Consider the following 25,125-nt stretch of genomic DNA (forward strand, 5'->3'; position numbering starts at 1 on the left):
ATACGCCTTCGGCTGGCATAGCTCCGGTTCCAAGTATGTGGCTGGTCCGAAGACCAGCGACGTGTCTAAGAAGGTGTGCTCTCCCTGTTGTAAAAGCATTCGGAACTTTGAACGACCTGGTGTGGTTTCATATGATGATTATTAGTATGCTTTACGCGGGGCAACAGCAACTAACTAGTGATGAACAGACAGCCAGATGTTTTGAACTTCTGCATCAGCCAGACTTTTGCACACCTCTGTCCTTTTCTCTCGCAATCAAATCTCCCGCTCTGACGGCGAAAAACTAAAGCAACCATTTTTTCCGTAAAACTAGTATTCCTTTGCACGCATCGCATTCGCGAACCGGATTTACCACGCATGATTTTGACCATAGTCATTTACTGCTTGGAAAACGTTTCTCGCTGATTTTCGCCGGAATCCAAAAAAAACTACACACATCTGTTTATTCAAACCTCCGGATCTGAGGTTTGTGATGGGTGCGCGCAAAATTGAGAAGGAAAATATGCTAGCGCTTATCTACATAACTTAGTCGCATTTTCACAACATAAAACAACCCCCGGTAGTATCTGGTTTACAGTGAATCTACTCGATATGCAGTGCGGATCACTGATAGCCCCGCTAATAATATCGTGAATTGTAACTTGACAAACCTTATTCGGACGCTGCACAATAAATTGCTGTACATCCACACATGTACACTTTGCGGTTGATTCAAGGAAGAATGGTTGACCAAACAATGGCCACATATTTTAATGAAGGGAGTCAAAAGACCGCACGATGAGTCGGACGGAGATGTAAATACCAAAGTATGTAGTGACAATTTCTGCGGAGGCTATTTTCTGCCTAATCGTGCTCTTTTAACATTCACCTAATATTAAGCTACTATATAAATAAATAAGTATGCAACTGGTTTAAATACATGTTGCAATTAAATTATGGGCGTTCTCCTCGGTAAATGGAGATGTTGCGGTCTCGAATTTCTCCGTTTTATATTTCTGTAGCGTTTTATTCATAGCTTTGTGTTTTTTCAACCTTCTTGGTTGAGCACGTTCGGCTCATCATCTTTATCCTTATCCTTTTACGCATTACCGGCTTGAGATCACGCAGCTGAATAAACAAAACAGCCCTAATTAGAGTGATGACGACTGGAGATATCAGCATCACTCCGGTTAGACTATAGGCAATCAATTTTGTACCGTTTACAGGAGCAAAGTCCTTCTCGGCGGAGTTGTTTGTTAGAAAACGCCAACTGAAAACATCTACAAACTATTGGACAGTAGGGAAAATTCAGATGCGTCTTACTCTAGAAACCTGACTATGCTAACGCGTGTTAGTGAACTTTCGTGGATAATCATCGCCGCCTACACTGTAAACAAACACCGTAAAGCTGTTCCACCAGTTCCGTAAGGAACCTCAACGTCCATTGGAGTTACTAGGAGCCACGTAGTATTCACATCTTTAAAAGAAATATCCGCCGTTCCACTGGTGCACCAAAGTGCGTGGTTTTGAGGATTCCACCGATGGTTTCCACTAACAACCATAGAAAGCGTCGTCTACCTGACGCATGATTCCTGTACGTGTGTGTATGTCCTGAGAGGAAAGTAGACGGTTGTTAGCTTCAGCCGTACTTTTAAGACAAGAGTCCAGTTTCCAAAGAATACGGGGATGGATACTCCAGGTTCTAGTTACATTTCATTGGGTTGCAAATCTATGAGGCGTTCAATGATCATCTATGGACTGGTGAGGAAAAACAGGTTAGCAGACTTGAGGAAGCACCTCATCAGAAAAATGCTCAAAACTTTTGTTATCCGCGGTAAGCGTTGGACTATGACTTTAGGGTTATGCGGCAGTGTGTCTTCCATGACGGGTTGAACTTGGCGCATTGCCAACACGTGTTGAGGGTCACAAAGCAGTTTAAGTACTCATGAAATTTTTGCCGTAAAAATTCCATGCAGAGTATTCTCCAGTGGATCACTCATAGGCGAATCACTAAACCTACTTGTGTATACTTTCCCACAGAGATATAAACACACAGTAAAATATGAATCACAGGTCAGACTGATCGTAACTCAACCGAAAATAGTTTTCTAGAAGAATTTCGTCATTATATTAAAAACATGTGGCTCACTTTTTTAGTTATAACTGCTTTCTCCTTAGAGGGTATTTTCCGAACTTTATTTGTGTACCATATGACGGAAAGTTGTTTAGCGTTCAAATGAAAATGCACGTATTTTGTTTATAAAGATCTGACGAATGCAAAGCAATGGACAAGTTACAAGGTTAGGAAAACTACTACAAATTTGTGTGCATAAAACCATGAGCAGCCCAACGGACAATAATATTATTTCCTTTATCTTCAATTGGAAGATGCTATGAGAATACTTGCCGCGTTATATATGTTATGTGTCTGTAAATTCTTACCGCTTCCGTACACAGGTAATCACATATACATGGTCAAGGCTTCACAATTTTTCGTTTGTTCATTTTAGTCGAAGGCCTCCTTGCAAGGGGTACTCGAAATAAGATCAAATTTGGGTGAAAACCAATAGCTTGAACAATTGTTGTATCGGTGATCTATGGCACACTAAATTGATGTACATGTGCGCAGCCCGCTCACGTTATTTTCTACAAATATCTTGCTTTTAATTCCATCATAAACCATGTTGTCTGAAAGTATTCGTTCAAGCCCACAGGAGCTTTTCAGTCCAGAGAGAGGCTCATTCCTTTCATTCAGAACAGAACTGGGAGTTGGTCTAGTAGACGCACGTGTAAAAGCTTCCCAGTCATTGGAATTATATCACTCCCCAATCTATAAGTTGTCTATTTAAATGCATGATCAAACGCGTTCTCTGGGCCCCCAAATTGTTTGCAGACATGAGCGTTGATATATTTCCTAAGCTTTCGGCGTAAAGCACAGCATGGTAAAAATTTGGAACATTAAAGAAATGCGTTTTTGCATGCACTTGATTACCCTTGAATTTCTACGCGAAAATTGTAATGACTTGGCTGATCTGTAATGAAGGCAAATTAAAATCTGGTAAGCGTGCATTTTTATCGGGACAATGGGCGGGAAGTGTCGCTTGTTTGCGGTACTCAATAATACACCCCACTTTTAGATCCTAGCAGCCGAGGTTATATAGTTACAACCATGAAACTCTGTTTTGATTGCTTGTAATGCTTTGCGAATTCATGGATTTCTCCCGCACCAGGATTAAACGCTTATGTAGTTCAATACTATTTACAACTAGCTTCTGTATGTTTAATGTTTTCAAACAGAAAAAATAGGGATGATCCACATGACAATGGAAGTACTAAATAGTGAACCATGTTAAATCTTTGGTTAAATTTTCATACAATTTTCGATAACCTCATTCAAGCTGAAGTACGGAATTTTTGTGCAAGCGTTTTGAACCTTTATGAATTTTGGTAACCTGAATATCTTCTTCATCGTATTTTTGTTTTAGCTATATATTTTTTGGCATTCAAATGCCTGTATACAGTTTGAACACGAAAGCAGATATACTTGAGTTGAACTGAGAAACCCAGGCTGTGAAAAACGATATGAGCAATGTAATTGACAAAATTTGATTTACTTACCTGAGTATTCCAGTTCCACCACGTGTGTGAGGAACATCGCTGATTCTAAGAAGGGTGCATTTGTAACCTGAAAGAGCGAACATAATTCGAGTCATAAATGAAGAGCCCACATGTAGCGTACGTTTGCTTTTGTGTGATGAAGTCGGGTTAATATGAATCATTCCATTTATTCAATACATTGTTGAGATATATTTTAGTGGAGACAGCGTCAAATACGATACATGACGCGGTAGGCTTATGTTCATCCTGTGTAACTGTTTCACCAGTAAAGTCGCCGTTGATAAATAATAAAACAGCACATTTGCAATACGACTAGAAACCAGAGAGATTTTATTCCATTGGTATACTTAGGCAGTTAAAGGATAAAGTGTTTCATTATTGATGTCGAACTACTTTTGAAAAGTCACTTGTAATGCATGCATTTCTCGTTCCAGACAAAGGTGTCGAAAATGGACTTTATCTCTATTTAAGTAAGTCCTGCCTTTCGCTTTTATTGTCAAGCAGCATGTCGAATACCTGAGTGATTTCGTTCGCGGGAAACTGAAAATTGAATTTCCAATTCCATGTCTAACATTACTAACGCGGGAAATTGAAAATTTCCAATTCCATGTCTAACATTACTAAGTAAGGGTACTCTAGTTATTCAAGTACCTTTTTGTCCACCAGGTTGTTTGCTTTTTGACCACGCAAAGCAAAGTTAAGCACATGAAGTTTCGCTGAACGCGAAATCGGCACTACTCTTAAAGAAATCTTTGAGCATTTTGGTGAGGAAATTATTTCGACTTGTTACTTGAAATAACGCTGACAATAATTCTTTCCAAAAGGTGTTAGTGAAGAGGCGCCTCGGAAGCGTAGGGTGTCTCTCTCTGCTTTTCGCTTACTGAAGCCCTGACGCCTTAAACTGCAGGAAAAACTGAAGTTATGTAAAAATTCCGTTGTAGTATATCCGTTAGTAAACCACACAAAAATCTTAGCACGAAATTATAAATTTGAGCCCTATTTGTATAGTCATTTCTGGTTGCACAAGCAAGCCAATGGCAGCAGTCTAAATGGTTTTGTTGCTGCGTATTTAAGGTACAGACAAAACTACATGGTGGTCTGCCAGCTTAATGAAAACATGAAAGAATAATACTGCTGATTTCGGCTTATTTGCTACCCACAGTTTTCATTAATTTGTGCTCCCAGTGTGACAATGGACACTACTGGTGTAACACACAAGTAGTACGTGGGTTTATCATAACAGCCGGTTGGCCTAGCGGAAAATGGGGATTTATACGGAATTTGTGTAACTGCTCTGCAGCATTTGTTTACTACTGCGTGAGAGTCAACGGATTATTAAAAAAGTTAAAGAAGACGAATCGAACAAGTAAAAAAAATTGGACAACGGAATCTATAAAACCAAAAACTCAAGCAGGACATATTCCAATCCGCGATTTAAATATGCCTGAATTTCGCAAAAGAACCTTGTAGATTATTGTGCACAACTAGGATATTTAGCCAACGACCAGCGCAACCATGGTATATATATATATATATAAGGCGCCTACTTTTGTTTGTACGAAAATGCGTGCTCTGTGCTTCCCAACTTATTCCAACCAACCGGGCAAACACGGTTCTACGAAGTTACCCCGCATTTGCACACCATCAAACTGATAACCATTTACTGGCCGGTTGGTCTTGTATAGTTGCGTTTCATTTAGGTTAACCATGAAAGCTAACATGATGCCAGCAGTGGAGTGTGAATAAGTGGGACAGTTCTAGCCGGCATATTAGAAAATTGCATAAACTTGTAATAAATATTTACAATTTTGAAAAATCTGTGGACGTTGGCCAGCACCCTGGTTTTGACTTTAATGTGTCAGTTAGGGAATGGTTGAATGCTCATCACAAGCAGGGTCTAAGAAAGAAACCGGCGTTCATGCTATCCACATCTCTTAAATGCAGAGTCTAGGTAATGAAATATACTTTGAAGCAGTGTTAGATTCTTGACTTTCCGTATCATGTAACAAAATCGCTTTTGTTGTTTGCAACCTCGGCCGATAGGAAGGTGCTTCTGGGAAACTCAAAATCGTTGCATAGGTGAGTACAAACAATAGGATCATCAATAATGTGATGAACAACCTCAAGATGAGCTAGAACGATTTGATAGTATGGGTTCGCAGTCTGTCGACTTTTCCTGTCTAGGCTTATGCAACATGACAGTGTCCAGGCACTCGTGCATACCTCGGGTGGCATGGAATTGAGACATCGAAAGGGTTCTACAAATGAACGATTTTTTTCGAATGGAAAAAGTCAAACGTCGCGACCCACTAATAACCAATGCAACTTGAATACTGATTGGGGAAAAACAATATTGCTGAAATTGCTAGTCAAGATGCCGCCGGAGGAATGTAGGTCACATAAAAATAATTGTTTCGATAAGTGCACTTTAAAGTTGATTCTACGAAACTTTCTCTAACTTAAGAAAACTGCGGTGCGAATATGGGACTCTAGACGCGAGTTGCGCTTGGCGTTATTTCCATGTGACAACTTCAACGGCATTTTCAAACATACTGATTCACTACTTTATTAGACTGGACTTTATTGGCCTTTATTGGATGTCCCGCACACACACAAAAAAAACCGGTAACATACATTTAGTAGAAGGTAGAACAGCCTTTTAGGCTGTTTCCGCAGATGGAGAAGCACAGAGATGGCAAAAGTGGCGTAGAACAACTGCCCAGAAAGTGGACGACATTTGTAAACCACAAATTACTGGGTCTCACTCAATGACCGAGGATGTTGATCCAGTGGATACGTTCACAATGAACGCTATCGAACCACGAAGGGAAATTTTTATTTCTCAAAATCACGTTGGGCCCACAGTGATGTGAGCCAACGTGGTGGGCGTTTTTGTGTTGTCTGAGAGTCTTTCAAATCGCACAGTTTGTCTGTTTAGTCACTGTTTCAAGAGAATGGTGATGATAAAACTACATGGTCGTTTTTCGCCAAGGTTTTGTCTATATTGTTTACAGTCGGTGACCAATTTTCCCCACGTTTCTGTCCTGCGAAATATGCGTTCTCATTGGGCTACCCATGAAAGGTATCTACTTATGAGTTATTCAGTATTCTACATGATATATGACAGCCATGAATCATACGAGATTCCGGTCCTACATTCTCAAATAGCATGGGAGTAATCGCTTGTGGCAGTTCTGGGCTGATTTTCGGGGCTTTTGTCGACGCTAGAAAGAATCACCAAAATTAACATTGTACGTGATTCCAGAACTATTAAAAATCACATTGTTGCGGGAGTGAATATATGATACTCGGGCGGGCTCCTTCAGGGATCTCACTATCAGCCTAGAAAGCACATGAGGTTCTCTGGTCACTTCCTATCGGTTATTATACACCAAACTCCTGCAGGCCACCAACATAGTGTTTGTCGTGTCACGCTTAAATATCAGCGGGATTGTCCTGATTCTTCTCCGGGTGTGCAAACGAAACATGCTTGCGAAATTAACTGTACTTTGTAGTCCCTACCCCTACCGTGGTTTGAATGCGGGTCCCAGGTTGCACTGATACTTCGTATTCGCTTACTAATTCACCCGATACTCAAGAAGGAAAGAAAGAAATTTTACGTTGATTATAATAGGTCACTCTGGACGGACGAAACTCCAGAACGTAAATTTTTCACGTCCAGCTCTTGATTTCGTCCTCTCTAGGATTTTGCTTATCCATCTACTCCTAGCTAAATAACTTACGTTTTCATAATGCACTACTCACAAGTTTGTTGCAAATTCGTTGACAGCCCACGTCCGGTTTTGCCGTTCTCGGGGATCATCACGTACCGGCAGTCAAAGAGTTTCCGTCAAATTTGCGTTCCTGTTAAACCCCAATCTCACGAAATTGTCAAAGTGCATCCTATTGTAAACTAGTTGGTTTTTTTGAGAGTCTCAACTGGAACCCAGTTGAATCTCTCGTGTGGTGCTTCCAAACCACTCAATGGGCTGCATCCGGCCGCCTCATGTTTCATTTGCTACGATATTCTAGACATTGTGTTACATGTATATTCATATTGCATTATACTCATTGGGCTGCTGAACCATGAGGTGTTCTGATTCAGCGCATCCAGTTGTCTCGAAACATCACAAATGAGAGATTCAGATGATATCCAGGTGTGTTTCTCGTTTATTCCACTTAGTTGTGATTTTTTATTTATTGTTTACCATAAATTATTTTTGATATGTTCAACAGATGGCACTGGTACTTCACTTGATCCCAGATTTTAAGAAAATCGGACTTTTTGGTGTTCGAATATATGACACACTTGGATTGGCTTTTCATCGCTGAAAAATTAATTGATCGGAGGGCGGCAATTTTGGAGTTCTGATCAACTTCGATCGGTTGGTATGTGTGAAATTTCGACAGACTTGAAGATAGTGGTTTTGACGTACTCAACACGCGATGTTGAACGTGCTTTCGTCATACACCTTTTGAATGTTTACTTTGACAGTCGAACCCACGCAGAGTAGCAGAACTAAGCATGCCATGTTTCCTGCAGTGAACTGGCCATAGTACGGTCCCACGGCTTCCTCTTTTTCTGTGCCACTGCTACAATGTTTTCCACGAATTTACAAGCCTGTTCGTTGTATGGAACAAACAAGGATGGTCAAACTATATACCATAATAAAAGATGTGATAACTCGTCAACTAATTTTGTCCTTTTCAGTATTTGTGAAACCGACGATCTTCTTGAAAAACATGATTTGTTTCCCTGCAAATTTTTCACTGCGATTTGTAGTTGGAATTTTACAAAGATAGCATGACATTCCAAACATAAATATTGCATAGCCCAATCAGTTTTCTCCCCCTCATTTTGAAAGCGTACAACAGTAATTTTAATTATTAGAGAGAAAATAAACCAGTGATCTGTAACGAAGTTTCCTCGCGAAGTATTAAACATATATAAATGTACGCCTTTTCACAGCCGTGCAAAAGAACGCCTCTTGCTCACTTCACATGTGTGCATTTTACATTATTACGATTCGACAAAGCACATTGGATGGCAGCCGTTTTTCCCTCACAAGAGGGAGAGCGTTTGAAGACGTCTGGAAAGCTTTCACTTAAATACCTCCAGCTAACCGATGTGCATTTGAGTGCCCCCGAGGTGCCTTCGGAACTCACCGTTGACAGCAATTATCGGCGATGGCCTGATTCACCCCCATATGTTTTGTTACAGGGTTTTAAAGCAACGTATTTGGGTGCAGGAAGCTAGCCGTAAAATGTAGACTTCATTCGACCGAATATATGATGCATCGCACCGAGCTAGAATACAATGAGTTGGTAGATACTAAATTTAGTGCCGAAAATAATAATCCACAATATTTGGTCAGCTGTAAGCAATCAGAATTATTTTTCAGAAATCACTTTTAAGGGTTTCCCGATTCTTAGTCGTTGGAATATTGCTTCGATGCGTTCTTGGTGCTCATGGTAGTTAAACATTTGACATTGAGCGCATTTTAGCGAGACGTAAACAGGAAGTTTCAACTGGCAGATTTCGACAACTTTAGGTAGTGCGCTTCAAATGAACAATGGTCGAGGAACTATGAATAGTCCCCTGGTTATTGAAAAGCTGTATTGTGTAAATATACTGAAAGATTTTCTTGTTAATCACATTTATCCGAAGTGCCAGTATGCAGTCTTCTGTCTATCAGAGATCTTGTTTGGGATAGCCTGCACCACCACGTTCTTAAGTATGCGCATTTATATGGTACGCAAATATTCGCGGAGTATGCGTCAAAAGCTTTCTGGCAATGATACATTTTTCTTTATGGCCAAAACGCCTTTTTAGAACAAATGAGCCTATAATTTCACACGGTTGAAGAAATCGAAGAGCAAATCTGTGCACCTAAATTTTCTTGATCCCGAAATCGGTTCCCCTTTAAATGCCGCGTCAGACGTGCGCCGTTTCCATTAGGAAGTTTTCTCAATTTGTGTCCAGAAAGGCGTCAGTGTATGTGTCTATAAAACCTGTGGTGTACAAAAACGCCGGGAGAAACACAGAAAAATATGAAAACGGAATTTGACAAATGATGAAGAGAATATTGCACGATGCACAGTGGAGACGTGCAGCACCCGATGATATAAAATGGATTGATCAGTGGGCGGTATTTTTGGCTGCAAGCAGTATAAAGAACACCTTCGGCGGTAATAAATACCACAGCTGCTAGTCAAAGTATGTGCATCACCGATGGTTATTAGGCAGTACTATATCCACATTAAATGCTAACTCAAATAAATCCTGACCAACGCAGTCGGAGTAATATCCATTGCATATTTCCACATCAAGTAGACACTTGAAAAATCCGAAAATATTTGCATCCGCGTAAATGCAATGGTGGGATATAGTTTTTTTCATTATCAGCAGCGCATTCAAAGTGCTGATTAAGATGTGCTTGCAATGCCTATATTTTGTGTGGATAATCTGTGCAACACGGGTCCACCCTGGTAAAGTAAGCGACCGGCCCCTAGAAATGTTTGACCAGAAATTGCACCAAAAATAATATTTCTGTTTGAATAAGAATTAAACTTTTTTCAGAAGCTTTTTTGGGGGTTGAGATGGCTAAATAGATAGAGCAAGAGTTTGCGCAACAAAAGGTCTGTTGTTCGAAACTCGCCACTGCTCCTTAACTTCTCCTCCCTAGGACTGAGAAAAATGTGCATGCCCCAGCCGTTGTGATTCTTCTCAGCTTGCATGGAAGTTAGGTAGCGAAAGGGTGCTTCAGCGGTACGATGAGTTTTGCGGAGGCCGAGTGGCTGCGGCCGAGCCAATGATCCAGTATTTTTTGCGTATCATGTTAAGCCTCCTGCCGTGTTACGCGAAGATTGCAGTGACCGAATTTTGAACGTTTAACTTCAGGGACTTTGTAGTACTACAGGAAATTGGGAACAAATAGATATGAGCCATTTTCATGGACACACTATACTTTCGCCACAGACGGTGTCTGTAGGGAATGCTCACTTCTTTAGAAGCACAACCTGTTTGGTAAATCAGATACGTCTCATCGGTCTCATGCGCTATGATCAAGCGCCGCAGACACTATAGAAGTACTGTTCATGGTTTTTTCGTAGGCTTAATTGTTTGAAAATGATACAAACGGAGAAGTGCTTTTTCAAGTCCAACTGATCGGTTGTTACGCACAATTCCCTTAGTGATTAGGGTTCAGAAGATTTTGCTAAAATCGTCTCTTTTATCCCCTTTTTATCACCAGTTTTCATCGTAAGGCAACTCTTCAAGTGTCCGACACATGGAAGGTCATTGCGACTTGCGAAGTTGCGGCCTCCCGCGGAACTTAGCATACGTCGGGATATGGTAAAAATTTGGAAAAATAGTGAACAATACAAATCGTCAACATGAACTCCACATTCTAATATTCACGAATTCCAAAGGTAGCAACCTAAGCCTTGGGGCCGTACATTACCTTTGCTACGTTCTTCGACTTGCCAAGATTTGAAAAAGCATGTTGACGATGTTTTGCAAGGTCAAAAAACAATTTAGATTGGCGTAAAAAATTGCAATATCTGAAGCGATCAATCACGTTTTTGGTTGTATTCCACGAGTGTGTATGCAAAAAAAAAGGTTTTCAACGAAGGAATGAGCTGCCGCAAAACGGAATCAAAGTGTGACACCAAAAATCTCTGAAGCCAAAAGTAATGTCGTAAATATGCCTGCTCTTTCTCATGTATTCTACATTCAATTGACGTTAATCATTAAATTCGGAAACATAAAATATTACAACCACCAAGCGGTTCTAATACAAGGTTTGCAATTTTCGTCCATCTTGGCTTCAGCGAGCAATTCAATGCACGTTTTTCAATAGTTAAAATAAGAAGGTTGACACTCTTACTTGGGTTGCCCATACAAAAGCGAAATTCTTCGCTTGGAACGTGTTTGGCTGTACAAAAATAATTGTGTATAGCAAACACAGGTAACACATAGGAAGCCCTATCGACATGCGTTCCATTCGCGGTATTGTTTTTTGTCTCCGTTCCGCTGGCGACTGTCTGCGGGTGTGTCGAATTTGATGAGCCGGCTTAAAAGGAAGGCGATTCAAAGCACACGGTGAGACATGATGCTTGAGGGGCACATAAGGTGCGCATTCATTGCCAGCATGTTCAAACTCGTAGCGTGGATAACGTTTCATGGTTGTTAAATCATCTTTGGAACATTCTGCTTGGTAGTGGAAGCCTAGACTCTGGCCAGGATGCTTTGATTGTCACGTGAGACCATGGTGATTCTTGCTTCCAGCAGTGGGTTAACATCGCATATTTTGGAGTTGATTTTGAATGCAAGCGTTTATGGTACAACCATATTTCTGGAAAATAGTAGCTTCACCTAGTTCGGACGTTTGCAATCATGCTGATATGAACGACAGTCATTTGAAAGTGTGGCGCAACAAGTAATTTGTTTTATTATCGTTTACCGAGGAAACGACTGGAAATTGGAACCCAACGAATGCATGGGATTTATGACTGTTTAGAATGAAATATTTGAACAATTTAGGTGACGGATTCAGTAAACGTGTTTGCCTCAATTAGCTTTGACCTTTGGAAACAACTGGTTAACTGTGTCTACCGAATGAAATCTGATGAGGATTCCATAGCATTTTTGAGGACAAAGTATAGCGTTTTGAGGACAAAGTAATTTAAAAATTAAAAAAAAACCTAACTCACTGGATTTGCGTTCTTTTCTGCTTTCCTGTGTTTTTTTAGTCAGGTGGCAGTTTTTTGGAATCAAGTCTGTTAGTGTACTATGTACTCTAACAAGCACCTGGACAAAACGTTTCTCCACGCATGCTCGTGCGTTAGGTGGATGGACATTTTTGCATCAATTATCTCCGAAAACTTACTTCGTTTGAGCATGCATTGCAAGGTAGCAACTTCCACTTTTTGCCTAAAATCAACTTTTCTGTGTTGCGGGAACAGTTTTTTGTGCGGAAAGTTTAATGCAATCAAGTTGGCCTTCATAGCAATTCAGTTGCATTCAACATTCTCCGCCTTCCCTGAAGCAGTGTGCACGGAACAGATCAGTGGGCAAAATCAAGACATCAGGGTGGCAAATAGGAAAACCAGAATTTAAAATCAGTGATGAAAACAGAACAATGTGCGCCCTAAAGAAGCATGGTTGTGTGAAATGCGCTAGTGGTCGCTGCGTTCAGTTTGTCAAGCTCCAATCTTTCCTTTGTGATTAAGTTTAACGCCTTGGTAATGTGTCAAACATTTGTTCCTTGTATGAGTTTGCTGATTGTAAACCACGTGGCAGTTTTTCGATTAGCTGAGCTTTGCTGTTGATCTGATAATTTTCCTCACCGTTGAAAATACCTCATCGGTACACGCTTGTGAAATGTGAAATGTAATGCAATCAGCAGTTTTATATCATTGCACGCTACCCAATTACGAATGTTATTCTTGGGGACCCATGTTTGTTGAATTCATTTTCAGGTTTGCTGCACGTGCGTTCCTGTGAGAACTACAAAATCAGCCTTGTTTTCAGTTAAGTTTCCGGTTCATATAGTCTTTTTCAGAAAGCAGTTGCACAGTTGCTAGAATGATCTAACGTTCTGGTTACTCTAACCTGCATGGTTGAGTTGCGCTTGGTGTAACGTAACGCAAGCAAATGTGCCTTTTTAGAGTGCCCTTGCATCCATGGTGACAAATGGAAACTACTGACCGCAGACTACCCCATTTACGTTCTCCAGGAAGGAACTTACTTTAGAATGTTTGACATTTCCAGGAATTGTGCGGCAGAGTTCAAATGTAGTTGGAACTCGAAAGCAATGAGCGCAAATCTTGGTGACCATGTGGAAGATGTTTTGGACGCTTCCGCCCTTTTGACCAAGCACGTAGTGGCGTCGCTATTCAAATAAATAAATGATGCATTTACGAGGACATTTTTATACCCAATGCAACATAAAATTTTGAGTACAACCCAAAAACGCGCAGCATTTCTATTTCTATGTTGAATACATTATAGTAAGGTTGATATACGTTGGGTAGTGGAAGGCTATCAAGAAACGTTTCCGCAAAGACGATTTACTAGTTTCCTGCACAGTAATCAATCAACGCGCAAATTTGTTTGAATGCACTACTCCCCAAATACGTAAACTGCGTTTTTGAACCCATACGAACGAATGCGGGTATGATTTTCTATAATCGTGGCTTATTCTCTGACGTTTCTGTCCGTTCTTTCGGCATCTCGCTCAACCAGATTGATAGCAACTGACAAATACTTTCGCAATCCCCTCCAGTTAAACGAGTACTCACGCCAAAATATGAGTCACATAAATGTCCTACTATTCGCTTCGGAGGAAGTCGATGGAAGTTTTGCGCTTCAGACGAAATGGCTGATTTGCAATCCAGGAAACCTGATAATCCTCCTGTACCATTAACACTGACCAGGCAGCAGTAAGTTTCAATACCGTGAGACAAAGAATGCATGGCTGAATTAGGCCTTGACTCGCACGGTTATTCGCTGACGATGTAGCAACACAGGCCTAGCTATTTTTCTGCCCCGATCAAATGAAGCACTCCTAATTCATGGTGAGATCTTACCTTATTAAAATCGGTGCTTTGACCTTCCTTGATCACCACTACGCTGCGTCGTGAAGAGAACGGGCCTCATATATTTCATTCAGAATATTTCTCAGTTGAGTGGTAATTCAGAGGTTTTTGTTGACGCCCAAAAATTTGCGGCGCCACGGATGATATGCACACCGCCATAAATTATTGTGTATCGCAAAAGCCTGAAAACACTAGAGCATTTTGCACTGCTGTCAGTAAAATGACCGGGATCGTTCTGAATTAATAACACTGCTGTCTCGAAACCTAGTCAACCAATTTATCTAGAACAATCGCAAAATCGAGAAATTCTCTCGTCCAAGTATACATTTTATTTCTATGAAACGACAAAATTAAGAAATTGGCGACTGCAAAGTGCGCCCAAGAAAACTTTTGAGTAACACTCACTGTCTTTGTTCACTAGTTTGTTCCATATGATGAATTACCATAATATATTTAACACTTGTTTACGCAGTACGCCATTTGAGCCTTTCATTTCTACAAATATAACCTGGGGAGTGATAAACGACCGAGCGAGGCATGATTAGCGGAAGAGCGACACGCTTCAATTAGAATAACTGATAACCGTTTGACCACGTTGACCCGTATTCCTCAAATCGTTTCCAGAAATAAGAAAATTACATTACGGTATACCGTCTAGCAAATATATCTGATCTACACTCTGGGTTTTTTGAAAACACCTAATCATTATTCGAATGATCCCTATATATTTTCCTAATTTCTTCAAAATTTAGGTATGAAATACAACAACTCTTCTGTAAGCTGAATACCAAACGGAAATAAATACATGAGTCGACAAAAACCCTCGATATATACGTGTCATAATCTAAATGGCAAACTGAAGCGCGACTGTATACATTTAGGTAAATGGAATTGGTTGAGAACTAATCTTTGACAGAAATATAATTGGCCCTACCATCGCTGAAACACGAATTCACACAACGAATAATGTTTCTCGCAATTAAGCGACCTGACCTATATTCAGACCGTGGCAAAGTTTTGACAAGAACTAACAAAATGAGTAACTAAGTAAGAATAATACCCAAGAGCATGGTGCTAATTTTATATGACTAGGACGTTGAGGAACGCACTGTCTGATCCAGTGGTATCATCATCATCATCGACAGCATGACATCAAATTTCAACACCCATGCTTCACCGCCGTATCTGCTTCCGTAGAGGCGAATGAGTTGCAAATAGGAGACAGATTATTTGCTTGCTCACTCAAAGAAAATTGTGAAATGTAATGTGGTGCGTCCTAATATTTTTCAATATTGGAAACCAGTTTGGTCGTCCAAAACGTAGCACATGAAATGAAAATAAATCTATTCTGCACGCTTGCCAGATAACCGACTAAGCTTCAAGCCAGTTTTTTGCAACCATTTTGAACGATACAAATTTCGGCCAATGGAGTGCAACGGGAAGAGAACAATATCTTGTGCAATGTACATTTTGTCCCAAAAATTGTGCCAACGTTGCATTCAGTGTTGCGTGGAACGCAGATATCCAGACAGATTGCTTTCTGTCATGGTGTACTTAACCTCCAACACAACGTCCAGAAACGTGATTTTATTACAATCCTCATGGGTTAAAATTGCAATGTCAGCGCCTGAAAGGTTTCGATACTAATATAAACCCAAAGGATGGGTGTCAAAATGTGGCGACTACCATGAAATCAGATATTGCATACCATCATCTCACCATCAAACTATGTAATTTGTCTACTTCCAGTCTCCATAAAGTGAGTGTGCTCTAGAAAACTAAAAGCTGCTTATTATGGCGGATTACTTTGTAAGAATGTGCACATTAGCTATAAGATACCGCGTTTACCTCAACTAAAATAAGCATACACCAGGCGTGTTTTTCTAATCAAATTTACAGTGGCTGACGACTGCGAATTTTTCGGTTATTTTTCCACCACCAACTTTTTCGAATCCATCAAATGCGGTTTCTTTCCTCAAGTCGAAGCCCTGCGTAAATGTAGCGACTGATTTAATTTGCATAAAGGGAGCTGGAGAAATCCAGTCGCTTACTGATAAATATTACTTAAGTGGTATGCCCACACAGGTCAGACACTGCGTCAGCCGTCCTTACGTTCGCTATTCATGAAAGACATTTAGATAATTTTCAATGTTAAATGTAATTTGTTGCAATTTTGCGATCCCACCCTTGTACTCGGCTCTATTCAGTGGAACGCTCAATAATTGTATCTGCAGGAAAATGCGGGGAGGATCTCGCAGTCTAAATTATCTGCTGTTTCTCCCAATTGAGAACATTTCCGCAGAGCCTCTTCGCTTTACGGGCCAGCACTATTGCGGTGCTTTTTCCCAGTGAATTATTAGCGAGCAGCCCGATAGTGAATTTTCTCCAGCCATCAACGGCACTGGAACCGCGATATAGAATTCGGCTTGCAACACCTTCGGACAGAATTTATCATGCGTGTCTCAGACTACGCAGGCAGCAGTTTTGCTAATAGTGCTACCCAATTAAACTATGGTTATCCTAGTATCCCAACGCTGCACCCAAATTTATGTGGCTTTAAGGACAAAACAATAGGTGGGTTAATAAAAACATGTGTTTAGTTGCAGATTTTTCTGTAGTACAATGTTACGCTCTCAAGCTTCAGTGCCCAATGGAATCAGAGTTGATAAGTAGGTCTCTCTGCCACCCCAGCAGATGCGCAAATAAACAGAGCGAGCTCGCGCACATTGAGTGGTTTCGTGTTTCTGGAAATAGTTTTGCCCAAACTGAGAAACAAAACATGTGCATATATCGGTTTGCTCATAATCAGTTGAACATGCACATAGATGAACAGATGAACAGATTGTAAATTATGGCGTATTGGACCAAACCGTAGTTTTCCAGTTTCTATGTTAATTCCTCGAAATGATCATAATATTTCAACTGGGATGCTCAACCGTTAAACTTGATTTCGTTCCACTGATTCATGGTGACAAATAGATTGAGTCGCATTGTGGTCTGGTATTGAACTCATCGCAGTCTTCAGGGATGACTATGGTGTTTAATGCAGCCACTCAAGCATAGTTTATGTTAGTCAGTTGTATTTTGTCGTATGCATTGGTGGAAAGCTTGTGCCAGATGAAGACGCTGGTTGGCTAAGAGGAGTCAGCCTTTTTCGAGTATGCTGCCCCCAGTATCACAAATATACGGAAAGGCTTCGTTCTCTTTCCGAACGTTCATGTTACCCGGAAGGGGTGCTTCCAAAATGTTGTTAGCTTCGATGAATATTGCGCAACATATTAGGTAATTTCTTCAGAGGAGCAAACAATCGGATGTGTGCGTACAGAGGTAATGAACGTGAATGCCGTTTGAAATACCATGAAAAAGAATGAAAATTGTGCAAGGACTGGCGTATACATTCAATGATAGAGCCAAGCCAAATTTGGCAAGTAACGATGACGCTCGTTAATTAATCCGTGAAACGGTAAACGGGGCGAAACCTGCGGGCACGCCTAAAATATAGTTACAGCCATACATCACATAGAGCATTATTTTTATTCAATAATGTTTTTCAAACAATAATACACACATCATTTGAACACATGAGTTTGGTTGAGGGGGTGTTTTTACATGTTGTCAATACTTAGACTCTGGGATGCCTACATCCAGTGCACTAAAATTCACAAAGTGCTCCTTTTACACCGTAATATATTAATGCTGAATGTCTGCATACACTAGAGCTTCAACATGCGAATGCCCACGCAAACAAAATGATAGAATGATGAAATAATCTCAAATTTTTCCCAGTAATCAGATTCTTGAACGCGGGTGGCGAAGCGGAGAATCGTCAGGTAATAAATTGCTCGTTCAGCAATTTTTACCCTTTTGTTATCCGAATTTTTTATTGTTATACTACATAACCATTGTTTTTGCACCTGAACTCCCGCCTTGGGTTTCCATGAGATGCACTGATTTACCCGATTATGCAGCACTGCTCTCAGTGGTCCAGATATCAGCGTCGTTTGCCTGTGTATTTAAATTAATATTCTTCGAAACATGTCTTCAGGTTGTTGTCCCAACCAATCCTTTTTCTGAAAAAAAGCTTGAAATGAAACCAGACATTTCGGACAACATTGTCGCCTGGAGCCTTCGGGGTCAGGTTTGGATGTTACATTTAACTTTCAATCAGGGACGCTGATGTGTTGTCTGCAAATCGTTTTTTATTTGAGAACACAAGAATTTAAGAGGCCAGGTGGGTGACCTGTCATCAAAATGAAAATCAAAGTGACATCAAATTACATCTCATGATTGGCTTTAATCGTGTGTTCCTTCCCTGCTTACATGTTCAAATTGACCATTTGATGCCTGGGATAGTAACGTAGTAAACTGGTGAAGTTAGGTGCATATTTTGTACTCACCAGTCTGTTACTCGCGCCACTCAATGGTTTCGATTCTTTACGGGATCCCGTTAATTATGCCGTGTATTCAGGAAGTACTATGCCTTAATAGACACAGTCTAAATATGCACCTTTATAAAGAAATGGTTTTGTGAGCTGGAAAAATAGGTATTTCTACGTTGTAAAAGCGGTAATCACCGCTAAAATCTTTCGTCCGTCTTTTTTGACAAGAACACGTATACAGTCATCAGGTTTTTTGTCGACGTATGTAATATTCATGGTGTGATGTTCTTCACCAATAATCAGCAGCACTCGCTTAACTTCTTAGCAAAAACTGTTACAAAAAGCAACCAGCTAACTAAAACGCACATTAGAGATTTCAAATTTTTGCCAGGTGGTTTCATCCGAAGTTGGATTCTGTAATTTTCAAAAAGATACAAGGAATCTCGCCAAAATGCTGTACTTTTGGGTAAATTCTAAAAGGTTGAAAAGATGTTGAAAAGTAACCTTGAATAAACGCCATTCTTCTCCTAATAAAAAGAACACCAAGAGTGTGTAAACAGGGAAATCGGGGGATTTGTGGCTTCAAATGTGAGAGACTGGCTTGAAAATCTTGGCGTTTCATCGCTGTGTGTCAACCACGATATTCGATTCAGACAAGTGAAAGCATACACAAATATACGTTTTTTCTAATTGTTTAATTACGATAACAAATTTTCGTGAAAATTGATGCATTCAACACACTTTGTTAAGAGTCAGTCCAGTTTACTCATAGCCCATTTTTCATTGTTGGTCATGGTAAGAAGTTTCCATTATCCTGTTGAAACTGCCCAGTTCCACGAAAGTTTGTTTGCGAGTCGTGTGTGTGTGTTTTCCCTAACTACTCAATGCATCAAAAACGATCAATAGTTGAAATTTGCTGATGTACATTGCGTGCGTAGTCGAGATTAGTAACTGCTCAAGGCTGTGCTTGATAATGCAAGCACACATTGTCAGTGGTTGTCAGTTCTACGTAGTTGCGCCGAAACACCAAGGAACAGACTTCAAGCGGATTCCTCTGTAAGCCACACAATAATCGCGTGAGACTTACAAAGAAAACGCTGAGGTACAGACACAACTTCTGTGTGGTTTGGTGCAAGGAATTTTCGGGATTTGGTTTACACCTGGTGATATGAAATACGAGCTGAATGTGTATAAATAATGAGGAAGACATAATTAGTCATTTATTCACGAACTTCACGGCAATGAATGTCTTAGTTGTTGTCACCGCGAACCTCTTTCTTTTTGTTCAGAGTTCAGGTAAGTCAACTTCCAAAGAGTATCTTGTAATCGTTATTGTTCACCTCGTAAATGGTTGTGATCACCTGATGTGATGAAAAGCGTGAAAACTCTCCATGATCCGCATGATAATATTGGCCAATGAGCTGTTATCACTGTTAGGCAAATAAACTTAGGCATTAGGATGTAGCTAAACGAATTTGGCTGGAAGCGATCATTACTTTGGAAGGAAAAACCTTGTAATAAATAAATAATTATCCAACCGTTGAACGTGATTCAGATAAAGTCTACTTGTGGAAATTGAACCCGGGTATTGTCGAAATAGGTCATTATTCTCTCCCCTAAAATCCAAACTGAAAGTGATACACAACATCAACTACAGCTTGAGAGTGACAACTTAAACTGCAGTAATTTTTGTGTATATAAAATAACCGGGGAATGACAACACGTTTGTAGAGACCACATTACCTTTGGTGAATTGTAAGCAGTCAAGTAAATGCTTTTTGAAACGGGCGATTAATCACAGGTAAAACTGAGGCTATTTTTTGTTAAATGATGTTCCCGAGTTACATGGATAAATCAAAAACCGCAAAGTCAATAAATAAGGTGGAAAATGCTTCGGTCGGACGAAGGTCAATCTACGTGAAATTTCCGTCCTCGGTGTTCAACAGGATTTTGCTTATTCCGCCACCCTGACGTTTAATGCATCTTCGCGCGTGCAAAAATGTGTGCAATCCACTGGTTGTGTAGTACGCCTATCCTGAGTTTGAACATAACAAAAATTCTTGTCCAGCATGAAACTCTGAGTATTTTGAGAATTGTGAATTTGCGGGGATTTATACCTTGGTTCGCAGAATCTACAATGAAATCGACTAATATTAAGATGTTGACCAAGATTTGGTAGTGACAACCGCAGCTGACTCTTTCATTCACGCATTTGGTATTGTTCTAGTAGGAGTCGGTATTTAATAAATAGCATTTTGATTAATGTACCCCTCCGGGTGCCTAAAATAAAGACTTTTTTCATATGTACCGCTGAAAAAAATGATGCCCAATGATCGCGCTTGGAATAAGTGAAGCAGAACCTGATATGTTGCGCAAGCAATAGTTAAGACTCTTCCAAAATATTTATGAAGTGGAACTTCGAATCGATGCTTCCAATTTAAATAAAATATATTGAAGTAGTGTGGAACCACGGGTGCTGATGAGCCTGCTTCGTCAATATAACTTCGAAGGATTACTCCCTAAAATGACAACTTGCTGCCTTAATTATGGGAGATGAAACGTAATGTGAAGTGGAAGATGGAAACGCTTTCAAACGTAACTTTTGCAGGAGGAATTTTAGTAGTAATACTAAAAAATAAAGCTAAAACAAATCAAAAATTGTACCGATTAAAAATCTTGAACCAACAATGATGACGGTCCTGACATTTAGGTGCGGAATGTCACTGGCAAATTATTAGAATTGAACAGACGAAATACTACAAACACTGCATGTAATCTGAACCAAAGGAAAACGTAATTAGTGTGGCGTTGGGAAAGTGTCTTTGCAAGGTGTGTACACAAGTGGCATTTCGATCATCCTTCAATAGTTTCACAAAATGTACATGTGTTTGTATAATCTTCTTGAGTAGTCCCAACGCTTAGCTCAAAACATCTGGCGCAGAAAGAGCTTAAACATTATTCAAGCCATGATTATTTGTGTTAAGTGATTGCATGAAAACTACGAAGGCAGCGGGCTGAAAGAAGTCAAACTTTTAAGTTTGGTGAGGCTCACGATTTCCCTCGGGCAAAATCCCCTGATATCATCTCTTATATCTCCTTGAAATATTCCAGTATGCCCACAAATTTTACGATAAATAATTATATCAGTGATAATATTTGTAATAAAATGGTTAGTTGAATGATTGCGACATCAGCTCAAGTTTAACCCTCCACTTCCACCAATGAGTTAAAACCGTGCGTGCATGACACATGGTGAATCAGGAGAGATTTTTATAATTCTTCAAACCATCAGACGCAGCCGTCAAACTGTGCTTCTTTATTTGGGAATTTCTAGTCCGCGGAAGGATTTATTGGGCAATCAATAACGCACTTACACGGAGCTAAACAGTTTGATATTTACCATGTGTTCTTGTAGCAAAGTTAATTTGCGATTGAGGAGTTTGCGGAAAAGACGCATTTTGTTAGTAGCGAACTATCGACAATTCGCTTCTCGTAAACCAAGAGATACGAAAGATTATCGGTGCATTCTTCCCTTGGGTTGCCGGAAAATACTACTTAAACTGTCACGGGTTCTATTTTGTCACTGAAGGGGCACTTGGTGAAACAGGTCATCTGAATTTGCTTTTGTAATCCATCACTGAATGGACTGTTTTCCCCTAGGAAGGACTATCGACTAACTAAACCCTGTTGAGGTTGCTGGTTGAAGTTATCTCAAGACATTTGTGACTCCATGGGAATAGTTTGTAGCAAATTAGTGTGACACTCGTGGCTCAAGCGAAAAACGTTGTTTTTGAACAAGATTTTTCCAGTAATTTGAATGCGCACAGTTTATTCTTAGCACACAACTGACGGCGCTGTAGTTTGATAATTTGTGACGCATAATTCTGATCTATCAGGCTATGACTAAGAAATCATAATGAAATGTTCCGCGAGAAAAATCAAGTATCCTAGAAAAAACTTCAAATGCTTAAATAGTTTGCAGGTGTGTAAAATCTGCACTGGTTTAAAAGTTTGAAGATTGCACCTCAATTATGTTGCTTAGGGTTTCAAAGCAATAGCCACTTCATTTTTTATTCCCCAGTGGAATTTCCCTCCTTGTGTCATCAATATAAACGATAATTTGGGAGAGTTTTTTGAATGTTATTCTTGACAAAAATGACGGAACTTCGGCCTACTTCGACAGGCAATCACTGCATTTTTACACGCCTATGGTTATTTGCATGCCAGGATGTTGTCGGATATATTCAAAGATTCAGCCAAATGTAGACATGGAACTATTCTAAAATATTTGCGCAGGCATTTTAAGACGTTAAATACAGGGTGAATGGCTTGGAAAGGTTACGCTCACCACATATCGGAAAATAATTTGGCCCTTCAAAATCAGTAGCTTTAGTAAACTTGAAGTCGGTTTATCCATGATGGCGTGTCTTTATATAAAAAATGAATGGGACAATTTTAAACTTTTGAAATGTGCATATGTATACTTATGTGTATATATGTAGACGTCAATCAAGTCGTTTTGAAGCAATTAACCGCTAAAACAATAATTAATAAACACAATAATTGCGGGACTGATATATGTTTGCTTACACAATCGCCCGTAAAAAATAGTGACCACTTCTTTTTGAAGGAAAAAATGGCACACGTCTAAACAGTCCATGCGACGATTTTTGTCAGATTATGTGATGAAGCACATGTCTTGGCCACGCTTATCCACGCGTTAGTCCGAATGTTGGATCAAGATCCTTACGATAAACTCTAAAGAAGTCCCCTTGGCATGTGCCAATAAACTGTCCACAAATATTCCTTACCAGAAATTATTCAACTACCAGCTAGATTGTTTCATGTGAAATCCACCGACAAAATTGAAACCACGCGTTGCTTGAAAGCGTTTTTCAGTGTGGTACAACAGACAGACCGCAAAATTCATAAAATAGCAATTCTGAAATGCAATAAATATCCCCAATCACTATATACAAATGCCATGAATTTTCGGCATTACGCAAAGATATCTAGTGGAGCAATTTCACGCCCTTCGAAAAGAAATGATTTTCGAAGCCTTATGTGCTCACCAAATTCATAAACTTCAAGAACTTATTAGTTGCCTAAAAGGCGAAATGTATGATCGAAATTTGATGAATAGCAAATCAGGATCGCCAACACGCTTTAAAGGGATAATAAAGAGAATAGTCTTTTTAATAAATTACCTTGTAATATGCGCCCTCGGGTGTCCGCTTTCGCGCTCATTCTTTTCTGCGTTCCCCGGCGCACCTCCTCAGCCAATGGCTGCTGGCTTGGAAACAGCGATGTGAGCTAAAGATACCAATAATTGAAGCGATAATTTATACCCTGGCTCGGGATAATTCCGTGTGCATTCCGAAAAATTTAACATTTGTCTGGTTTGGGGAAAATGCGGCGAAAGGAGCCTGTTGTTTGATTCCTGATTGGGTATTGATGGCTTCATTCTTCAGAGCCTTGAATATGGCCGTCCAATTTTCCTCCATATACGCAGCCTTGTCTTATGCAACATAGTGGTAGAACACACGCCAGCATTTTACGTTCTCATCGAACAGCATACTCATCCTCTAAAACAAAACGCAATGTCGTTTGAGATTAGAGGTTGCATGTTTTTAATTATTTAGCATGTAGAAATGACAACTTTGACGTCAAGGAATGATACATTTAGCATCTGATTAGGGCGTATCACTTCATACAAACGGAAAAATCGCAAAGCTCTTCAAAGTTACCACGGATATTTGACAATGGTTCCGCCACTGTAAAGTGAATCACGTAGTTGTGGCATGATATACTCACATCACTTTTGCAGATTTATTTTGATCCCTACGCTCCAATTTGTGCTACTTTACATGTGACATTACAAATTGTGTGAATAGCGCTTGCGTGAATATTTTGAGGCTTTCAGTGTGCGCCTCTTGTGTACGTGTAGCGGACGTGGGTGGATTTTGCCTAATCTATATCGCAACAACATAGGAACCAGCCATTTACAACAGTGTGGATGGATGCACGTAGGGCCACAAATAATTTCAAGCGCATCGGTAATCTAAACAGTGTTATTGTGATTCAAACGCACAGAACTTTGCACCTGGATGATAAAGTTTGGCAGAAAATCTTTTTAGCCATGTCAAACTAAAATAATACAATTTTTGCCATGATAACTTGATTGCATTATTTGTCGTAAATAACCACCCTGTCTGTCTCCTGACTCACTTTTTTCGTTAACTGCGCATATCTCTGTTCATGCAAAACGAAAAACTGCAAGCCCATCAATTGCACTATGATCAACATGGACTAGTGTACTCCCTCATTTCAACATTGTTGACCGGACCGACGCTGACATAACTAGAAAACAATTTTCCGAAACAATTTGCCAAAGTTGCGATAAGGTACGATGAGTTGAACGCAGACAATGTATTGTTCTGAGAAACAAATTAACACAAATTTTCCGAAGGTGAGGATATTTTCCAGAGAGCGACGTAAATTGAAGAGGAAATTTTCCCGTCTCTACATGAGCGCCCAGAGATGAGCC

At 40.0% G+C, this 25,125-nt stretch overlaps 1 protein-coding gene across 1 annotated transcript in view; it reads right to left on the reverse strand.

The window, feature by feature from the left end:
* Positions 1–25,125, reverse strand: part of T265_11488 (hypothetical protein) — a gene marked incomplete at both ends in the record, with an annotated part of 135,833 nt that overhangs the window by 15,272 nt on the left and 95,436 nt on the right. The window contains 4 exons of the mRNA XM_009178154.1: positions 1,090–1,259; positions 3,598–3,664; positions 13,350–13,493; positions 22,927–23,005. Of these exons, the coding sequence (XP_009176418.1) occupies positions 1,090–1,259; positions 3,598–3,664; positions 13,350–13,493; positions 22,927–23,005 (460 nt within the window). The remainder of the gene's footprint in view (positions 1–1,089; positions 1,260–3,597; positions 3,665–13,349; positions 13,494–22,926; positions 23,006–25,125) is intronic.

The sequence above is a fragment of the Opisthorchis viverrini genome, assembly GCF_000715545.1.
Source record: "Opisthorchis viverrini unplaced genomic scaffold opera_v5_506, whole genome shotgun sequence".
In the NCBI taxonomy this organism is placed as follows: domain Eukaryota; kingdom Metazoa; phylum Platyhelminthes; class Trematoda; order Opisthorchiida; family Opisthorchiidae; genus Opisthorchis; species Opisthorchis viverrini.